This window comes from Trachymyrmex septentrionalis, unplaced genomic scaffold (genome assembly GCF_001594115.1).
Source record: "Trachymyrmex septentrionalis isolate Tsep2-gDNA-1 unplaced genomic scaffold, Tsep1.0 scaffold87, whole genome shotgun sequence".
Taxonomy (NCBI): domain Eukaryota; kingdom Metazoa; phylum Arthropoda; class Insecta; order Hymenoptera; family Formicidae; genus Trachymyrmex; species Trachymyrmex septentrionalis.
The window spans coordinates 3,696,531-3,706,913 of NW_017306059.1; the positions used below are offsets into that span (position 1 = coordinate 3,696,531).

Sequence of the window (10,383 nt, forward strand, 5' to 3'; positions counted from 1 at the left end):
ATTAGAATTTTTATCGAGAATTCAGATTTGATATAGTGTAGTTGATTAATTGCATTTTTCAATATATCGTTATTGAAATATGTAAATATTTTAAGAACATGACAAGAAAAGAAAGAAAAATGTAGAAAATGTCATGTTATAATTTTAGATGGAAATGGATGAAAACCTGTGATGGTAGCATTCTCCGTCGGTTAATCCCTTTTGATGACGTTCTGTGAATCTCCGCATGATGTCGTAAGACGATGGTATTCAATATAGTGCAGTCATTAAAATGCATTTGATGCAATCTAAATATGTGACGTAAAATGATGTTTCTTCGAAAAGCCTTGAAATGTTTACTCGTCTAGATCTTTCATGTATACATCTTGTACCTAAATAAAATTAAAATATCGGAATAATCTTACAATTGATTTTACAGACAAAGGTGATTTTTATGTGATGACCTCATGAGATTTAAAAAAAAAATGATTAACATTCATCAAACTGTCTGTCTTAAAAAATATCCAAGAAATATTTTTATAATGATATATAGGAATTAATGTGAAGTCGGCGAAATCAGATTTACCGATTTAGTAATATCACAAATCCAGACATGTTGATTTTAGAGTTACACAACGTCATACATTTCGGGCGACGCGTGATGAATATTTAATTTTATTGCACGCTTGTAAATTCATATTAAATGTGTACATATGCGATGTAAAATAAATAGACCGATGATATACAAAAACTATGGCGTAAACGATATGGTAATTTTTCGCACACACGAAATATCATGTAGAATTTATTTACATTCTCATCGCATTCTTCATGGGAAAAACAGTAAAAATTAACCTTTGTGCGCTAGAATTATCGATAAAGCATTGGAAGTACTTAATGATACCGTTTATCAATACGTACTTAGTCATACTTACGTATATAATAATCACTTACTAACAATACTATTGAAAGTGTTGATATCAAGTATAAAACGCAAACATTTTTTTAATTAGAATTATAAACCAATAACTAATCTCACTGTTATCAAACGCTACACATTTCACAATAATACAAAAGACTTGAATGACATCATGAGAAATTTCCATTTTTATTTCATTCTTCAACCTCACGTATACATAAACAGTTACTTTCGCGCATAAATAAAACATAAATCACAGCTTATGAGATTTTGAATTGCTCATTACAAAAAATTACCATTTTAATATTTATTACTGCATAAATATCAATTTAACATTTATTATTATTTAATGTAAATGCCTTGGTATCCGTATAACTTGAAAAGACGACACACAAGACAATGTCAATATAATATAAATATATAAAGCAAATTATTTAGGTTTAAGCTTCGATGATAAGTAAACTCTTATCTATTTAAAATGATTTTAAATTTTTATTCAGAGTTAAAAACTTCGAATAAAATATGTAATGGATTACTTAAAATTCGTTAGTGCGAGCTCAAATCCTGATGGCGCGGGGTTAATTAGATTCGCAATAATCGCAACATGGTGCACGCCCTTAGGAAGAGGTAATGGGTACGCGCGGGCAAGCCGGCAAGATGCCAAGATCAGCTCGCCTCAACCGCGCTTTCCGGTTAGCGTTTTATAAATACTGCAGACAGGCAAACAGTGCACCGAACACGGTAGACCAGATTGTGAGATCATTCGAGGTGCGTGGCCGCTCGATTTGCGCGATTTGCGAGAGAGAGAGAAAAAGACACCGACTTATCTCTCAACATAGATTTTCCAAACGCGCGTATCCAATCTGCGTTTTCTGCCTGGATTTCCGCCCGCAGACGTGCCTCCCGGACGGGGACACGCGCTTTTTCAGTGGTGTTAATTGTGCTCCTTCGTGTCTCCACTGCTCCAAGTGCTTCCTCGAATCCCAGTGTGGCATGCGGACGGATTACTGAAGCGGGGTGGTGCACGCGATCTGTAAATTTGCATGGACAACCCCGTGCTGTGAGTGTTCGTGTTTCCGTGAATCGTGAACGGTGCTTACATAAATAACGACGGGAGACCGATTCACGAGTTCCATCAACCGTAAGTTCGCGTTCATATGAATGCGATTTGAATAAAATGCATTTATTGGCTGCTTGCCGCTTGTTTCCTCGATTATCATATGGAAGCATTTTTAAAGAACGGAGAGAGATCTTTATACGATAGTCTGGCAACAGTTAAGAATTAATTTTGTCGAAATATAATAACCGAATAATGTTCATTTTTATCAATGTAGAGATTTACATTAATCTTGACTTCAACTTGACTTACACTTTAGCCTTTTCTAATTCTTTGAAGTGGAAAGAGATAAAAAGTAAGTTAAACTGGTACTAAGACTAAAGTTTTTTTTTTATCTACATAAAGTTAATCTACATAATAGGAACTGGCATAAAACGGATTTAATTAAATCCTGCCTTTTCAAGATGAAATAATTATAAATGTCTGACGTTTTAAATTTTACAACATTGCCTAATTCTCGTATATACTCTGAGAGAAAAATATACGAAATTTTAATAAATATTGGTTTGAATAGTGCTAGTTAAATATTTATTAAATGCAAACATATTTATATTTGATACAAAAATTATTAATTTAATTATTAACTTTTTATTTAGTAAGTAAATTCTGTAAATATTATATTTTCCGTAGATATTATATCGGTGCTATTTAAACAATCATTTAAAATTTAGTACATTTCTCTCTCCAAGCAGAACAACAAAAATAAATCGCAAATGATTTAAAAGTTTACACTTTTAGTGATTATTTTGAAGTCATTTTGACGTCACCATGACACCAAAATGACGTCAAAATAGCTTCAAAACGATTACGAGATGTCACTTTTAAATCAACGATTTATTTTAACATCGTTTCGACGTTTGTTGTTCTGTTTGGATAATATGATACGTATACACATCTTGACGGGATGAAAGGAAGACACGTGCGCGCTTATTTTTATTGGGCAAATGAAAAATGACAAGAGGGAAATCTGGAATATCGATTTATTATTCACGAATGATGTAACGTTTTTGTTACGTCAAAAGGATCGTACGTATCGCTTTCCATTTGCTAGAAATGTTTCGGAAACGCTCATCTTGTATCTATTGTCGATGGGTGCGATCTGCCAAATCATATGTGTATATATATACCGTGTGCATTCCTTGTGAAATTTGCAGCCACACTCGTCTTGCGCAACAATTGTACACGGCACAAAAATACTAGCCGGCGTCCGGCTTCATCGACAGCACACACACTTTGCAGAATGGCGATTTCATGCCGTTAACGGTTCCCCGTCAGAAATGTCGCGTCGTTAGACTCTCATTTTACGGCGAAGTATATTCGTCCGATTTCCATCGCGTCCTACTTCTTGCCGCGTGTATTACTACCATAACGTTGGAATCCTTTTCACGTTGTTATCGTGCACGTATGAATTAACCGACGCGTGTAATTCGTACAACACGAACACTCGCCGTAACATGATTATTTCTATTTATGTTTATACTCCTTTCATCACCATGTCTCCTTTCATCATCAGTCTCATACATCAATCAAAACGTTACGTTCTTACAGGATTGGATACGTTTTGAAGAGAGGGACTTTTTCGAGGGGCGATGATACTGTGAGATTTATGGGCGATACGGGATGTAATCGTCTAGTCGTCGCAATTGAGTCCGTGCGTCCAGAATCAGAACATCTATACTCGGCGAAAAAGTAATAAGTGCGAATTATCGAGATGAGCGGAATGAAGAAGGCGATCGGAGGATCCATTCACAGGATACGGGAGTTCGAGCTCGAGAAGGTATAACGTCTTTCTTTCCGTGTCTTCTCTTTAGTCCTTCTCTTCCGCGAAAACCGGTCACAATCGGATTTTCCTTTGTCAGCCATGGCATTTCTTTAAAGCATCTCGCGCTTTCCTCGAGAATAAAGCCTAAACAATCGCTGCGGTAGTCACAAGCGGAGCTTTTCCAGTTTCGAGACATTGAGATCCAGAAATAGGATTCGCGAACGAGCAGCATTTCATTATGTTCGCTCGAATAACTAACGGCCATTCTCCTGCCTGGCATTGCACCAATATTTCCCTAACAGAGGATCCATGACGAAGACGACGTTTGCGGCCGTGACTCGTCGATTGTTGGATCACTTCGTGACTTTGTATCTCTAATACTGAATCATATAGCTTTAATTACATTCTTGATGACACAGAAGTTAAATAGAAGAGATGAGATTCATTTTACTGGAACACATTTTAAAATGATCAAATTCACAGAAAGACACAGTTTTGAAAGTAGAGATTTTAAGCTCTCTCCTATAGCAAAAATGTCACAGTACTATCATAATAAAGTCATGCTGACGTGCAAATGTCCGCTTTCTCACAGGTATGTGATATCGCTATGACATCATTAAACTGCATGAAACTGCAATGTAAAAATTACACCTCACTGTGACGCTACTATAACATGTACAGATGATAATGATATCGTATTACTGCGACCTTTTCGATAATTCCATAGTAATATCGCAAATTATCCGTTAATTATTGTGAGTTTATTTTGAATTTTCAATATTCCGTGAACATTGTGATGTGAATGTGATTTTTTGCTATGGGTATTAAAGTTCTACTTTTTAAATTTAATTTTCGTTCATTTTCTATAAAGTTACAGTACTTTTGAACTAGGGTTACATTATCTAAGTTACAAAAAAAAAAAAAGAACGCGTTTATAAACATAAAAAAATGTTCTATTACACAGCGTATCAAAATAGAAGGTAATTACAATTTCTCAAGTAAAAACTCGCAGCTTTTATTCGATTCTCTATAGTCTAGATAGATTCTATTTAGTCGAAATAAAGATGTATGGTTCAACGAAACGGTATTAAGGGGAAACCGTCTCGTATGCCGAGTTCGCATCGGGATGAAAACGTGCGTTGGAGTAAAAATAGACGTTGCGTAGAGATCGGCGTCGGGTGTACCGGCGCCGCGTCGTATTCAGCGTGCAGCGGATAACGCATCGTTGTCGTGCTTCGCGGGGATCCCTGGCGTTTTCCCCATCGGGATTGCATTTCCCTCGTGACGTCGTGCACGCTGCGTCCTTTGTCCCGAGGTTCGAGGTCTCTCGGGTTTGAGCGTCATTACGACTGGAGGGCGAACGTTTGGGTTTCCTCTTCATCCGTCATTCGCGGCTCGAAAAGCGGCGACGTGACTCTCGATCGATCACGACCACGTCATGTGCGGCAGCGCGTCGAGAGCTAACTATTTTCTGGGACAGGTGAATCTGATCGACGAGTTCGACATCCTGCAGATCGTCGGCGAGGGATGGTTCGGCAAAATCCTGCTGACCGAGCATCGCAGTACGCAGACCGAGATGGTGCTGAAGGCCCTGCCGAAGGCGTACACCGGCATCTCGGACTTCTTTCGGGAATTTCATTATGGGTTACATCTGTCGGCGCACAGAAACATTATAACCACCTATGACGTGGCGTTCGAGACGGCCGGCTTCTACGTTTTCAGTCAGGAATACGCCCCACTCGGTGAGATTTTTTCTTTTTTTTTTTTTCTACGACGCTCGCTTTGCACGTGCGCGACGAATTTTTGTGCACCTCACAAATATTAGACGCCGTTCATTAAGTTTTTTTTTCGAATTCTGAGTCCACTGTGCAATCTATTTTCTGTATAAATTGCCGCAGAGTTTAATTCAAATAAGTTACAGCATTTTTGTTTCATTTAGTCAAAATTATTTACGAACGTGTTAATACAGGAAATTTACTTAATTATATTTTGCAAAAGAAAAATATCGTAGATTTAAAAAAATCAATTAAATCTATTTTTGAAGAAATGTAATAATTTTTGATACTGTTAAATCTGTAAGTATTTATCTATTGCTAAAAAAGTACTCTAAAATTCACAACTTATTTATAAATATAAATTAATTAAAAGAATAGATATAACAATTATGTATGTATATATAAATTATATATAAAATTGGATAAATATACATTTAGGGGAGAAGATAAATTACGGAATCGATCGGGATTTAAACAAGACTTTGAGATATATCTCCCGCCATGTGTGTTAGCATCTATAATTAGTTATCCCACGGCTACTGCACTGTGTTCTCGTATCTATTCCGCTTCTCTTATCAATACCAAATCAACTTTACGTACGCCCTATTCTTACGTATATAAATTATATATAAAATCGTATCAATTTTGCATTTATCGCTGATGCAATTTTACATTTTTACTTCTTTTATCGCGCAACGAAAAGACTAAACAACAGCTCTAAATATTTTCCAAGGTGCAATATGATTTATAAAAACGATTGTCATTGCAAAGAACATGACATTCGCGTTGTCGTTGCGCGAAAAATACATTTCAGTTACCGTGTCATCGATTTTCAGGCGATCTCACGTCGAACGTGACGGAGACAGGGTTGGGCGAGCTGCACGCGAAGAGGGTGGCCAGGCAGCTCGCCGCCGCGGTGCATCACATACACAGCCGTGAACTGGTGCATCGCGATATCAAACTCGACAACATACTCGTGTTTCGTAGTGATTTTTCGCGTATCAAGCTGTGCGATTTCGGCGAGACTAGACGGATTAACACCGTCGTACGAAGACACAACGAATGGTTGCCGTATTCGCCGCCTGAGGTTTTGCTGATCGACACTGATGAGACGTACAAGTAATTATATACATATGCTGTAATTGATACTTATATTACACATTTTTGTCGTTACGTGATATTTATGCAGGCAGAAGATTGGAAGAAAGAAAGAAGATTGAGAGAAAGTAGGATAAAATTGAAGGGTTGGAAAAAAAAAGGGGAAAGTAGGATAAAATTCGGGTTTATCTCGATCTCGATTTTTTGGAATTGAGTGAAAAGTATAGCTCTTCAGGGATCTCATCTGTGTGGATAGGTTTTATTTTCACGAATAATATTACGATGTACTGTATTGTGTATTTGAGTATGAATATATCAAGAGTATTTCTTATTAAATAGCATAATTTGCATTTTCTCTACATAAGATAAACATTTACATTCGACAACTGTACTATTATACATTTTACATATATCTACATGTACTTACTATTCAAGCTAGGCGTTAAATCAACTGCAGCCACGCCTGTTGTGTGCACTTGATAGTTTGCCACGTATTATATACTATTATCTATTATACTGCTTTTTCAACTCATTGTTGCAATGCATTCAAATTATTATCATTGATATTGTTACTCATAACTTTATTTATCATAGAGAGAGAGAGAATCAGCACTCAATTTTATGCTACTTTCTTCTGATCTTTTCTGAGAAGGTTCGAAATTCTAATTTTTTAATACTCCGTATCCGAAATTTTGGTTAAAACGCTATTGATGCGTATGAATGATATTTCACCGAGAAAAATGTCCTGATTAAACCAACAAAAGGATCTAACAGAATGACATTTTGGGGAGATCGTACAGTATTTCTGATTATCATAACTTTGCTCTAACCAAAATGTCATTCTTGTTAAGTTCCTTTAATTTAATCAGAACATTTTTTTTCAGTGTTGAAATGTAGTTCGGACACTGTCGCTGAGGATATACGTTCTAACGATGACGGACGGATGACTTTCAGAGCTCGCACGTCGCACGATGTCTGGCAATTCGGCATTGTCCTATTTGTCTGCCTGACCGGATGCCTGCCATGGCAGAAAGCAGCGATGGACGACCCGCGCTACACCAGATATCAAAACTGGCACAACGCGACGCTTAACATCGCCAAGAAACCGAAATTATTTCAGCTGATTAGCTCACGGGCGCAGAGGTGAGTTTTCACTTGAGAATCTGAGAATGCGAAATTAAGCGATCAATCGTGCGTCAATGTGCATCTCGAACATACGACATAGTTAATTATTATTCATTCACTTTTCAAGCGCTATCTTTTGATTGCTATAAAATTATTAAGAGTAAACTGTGTTGTTCGTGATAAACGACTTGGAATTTATATCTTGTAATAAGAATTTTAAGTAACTTTGAAATCAATACGAGAATTGTGCTTAAATTTTACATAAAAATTCAAACGTAATATATAAAACAACTCATAAAATTTTTATATTTTTAATGTGACACACATATATCTTTATATGATACACATACATCTGTATATTATATAGTACATGGAGGTATAGAGGATTTTTTTCAGAAGGAGGATGGTTTATTAATTTTTTGTTATCACATAAATAGCAATTGTTTGCGTTAATAAATTGCTTTTTTTGGTATTTTAGAGCTTAGAATTTAGAATGTCTCTGTTTCGGTCCTGATTTTGAATGGAGAAAATAAAAAAAAAAGATTTTATAAATTCTAATTTTTATTTTACTTCCTGAAAAAGTAGAGTAAAATATAGCGAGATAAAATATAAAAGAAAAATTACGGGGAGAGATTTGATCCCTTCAAATCTTTTTTTCCTCCTCTGGATACATCCATAACAGTGATAAAGCGCGTAACTAAATAAATACTTTGGCATTTTATAAAGAATGTTCAAGAGGCTATTGGACCCGAAGATTGACAAGCGACCAGTCAGCGTGTTGGAAGTAAATAAATATTTAGAAGACAGATGGCTAGCGAAACTCGGGGTTGAAAAAGCGTTGAACGGTCAGTTGATATTGCATCGCGATAATATCGGCGATATGTTAGCGATATCTTAGCGACATTTCTTTTTATATCTGCAGGCGGCGCCGACGAGAGGGACGAGCTATGTCCGTCCATGTACAGCTTCCACAGTTCCTTAGAGGAGAAGAATCAACTTCTTCACACACTTACGACGTACGGGATCGAGACAACGGTGGACCATTCGAAGAAGAAGGATCGTATCAGGGAATGGATACAAGCTAGCGCGATCGTCGAGGAAAACGAGGAGGACGAGTCTGATGTTTACGAGGACTCGGAGTTCTGTGAAGATGAAGACAAGAACAATGACGGGAACGGAAGCGAGGAGACAGAATCGATCCCCATGAGAGGCAGGCATTTTCCGGAGAGACGTCCAAGCGCCACGACGAACAATTCTAGAAAGAGAAGAGACAGTAGGGTCGCGAAGAATCGCGTCGCGTCGAAAAACAGAGTGCCCGTAAAGCCGGTCGAAAGGAAAATACCTTTCGCTCCTCAAGTAGCTGAAGAGCGAGAAACGATAGCACGCTTCGCCAGCTTCCCCAACGGTGATCCAAATCTCGCCGCCGTAAGAAACGGCGGTGATCAGACTCACGATCTTTCCGGAACCTCCTCGATGAATGTCCTCGCATCGCCGACAGCGAATAATAATTTCTCCGCGAGCAATCTTCAATCGTCCGTCCCTAGTGCGAACGGTCGAAATGTCAAAGGTGATCAGGCGAGGACCAACGCTAACAACTCTCGAGATGAATCGCCGCTTTCCGTGCAGCTGATCGCTGCTGTCCCCGTCAAACAATCGCCGCCTAAAACCACGGGTATCCCGGATAGCGCTGGTAGAGTTGTACCGATGAGCCCGCAAATCCCGGCGAGAAAAAATCGCGCTCATACAGCGCCGTTTTCGGAGACGCATCCGGCTGAGGCACAGGCCGATTTGACGAGAAAGACGCAGTCCGCGGCAGTTTTACGGACACCGGAAACGGAGGACTTGTCACCAGCACGTGCGTCAGCAAAGACCACGTCCGTCTCTTCGCATCCGATGACAACTCGAGCGGATAATCCCTCCGTTGCTATGTTATCGACTTCGCGAGCGGCAAGATCAATCGCTCCACCGGTTGCGCGAACTGATAAAGCACCTGCGGCGCCGATAATAAGCAATCACGCATCTCTAGCCGAGCCCCAGCCTCCTAATGGCGCTCTCGCTGGTCGGATCGAAAGCTCGCCTCCAATCGCGACGCAAATCACAACGTCGGCCGCTTCTCACTTGGCAATGCAGAGTTTCAACGCCTTGCAAGGTATCGCGGGCGCATCCTCGACCGCTTCGCCGGCGAGCTCGTCGTCGAACATGGGCAAACGGGCCGAAGAGGTGAACGTGGCTTACGGAAAAGATGCGTATCAGCACTATGGCATCGCCCAGGGAATCATACTACCGATGAAAATGAACGTCATTAGACAAGATTCTACTGGCAGCGGCAATCGATCCGTGAGCAACTGAGATATAAACCGAAGAATGTACCAGATTTTTCTTCGAGGTCGACGAAAGTTGGATATTGCGCGCAAGTCATGCTAGTCGCAGAACCAATTGATTACTGTGTACAGCAGGTCGGTTCAAAACCTAACTCACTCAAGCTAAAAGGTTGGAGCACAGACCTTTGTATAAAGCATAAGAGAATTATACAACCAGTCAGAGTCTTTCATTTTTTTTCATGAAATGGAGGACTAATTGAGCTCTAATGCTTTCTACAATAAGCCGT

At 38.9% G+C, this 10,383-nt stretch overlaps 1 protein-coding gene across 2 annotated transcripts; it reads left to right on the forward strand.

Annotated features, from left to right (window-relative positions):
• Positions 1 to 1,593: 1,593 nt before the first annotated feature.
• Positions 1,594 to 10,367, forward strand: LOC108755269 (serine/threonine-protein kinase 10). Of its 2 annotated transcripts, none has more exons than XM_018498181.1 (7): positions 1,594 to 2,039; positions 3,564 to 3,792; positions 5,258 to 5,519; positions 6,389 to 6,671; positions 7,605 to 7,793; positions 8,502 to 8,620; positions 8,698 to 10,367. In XM_018498181.1, the coding sequence occupies exons 2-7, from the start codon at positions 3,727 to 3,729 to the stop codon at positions 10,122 to 10,124; spliced, it is 2,346 nt and encodes a 781-aa protein (XP_018353683.1). In that variant the 5' UTR covers positions 1,594 to 2,039; positions 3,564 to 3,726; the 3' UTR covers positions 10,125 to 10,367. The 2 variants fall into 2 exon arrangements, with proteins under 2 accessions (XP_018353683.1, XP_018353684.1); XM_018498182.1 differs by having other exon boundaries at positions 1,594 to 1,931.
• The last annotated feature ends 16 nt before the right edge of the window (positions 10,368 to 10,383 follow it).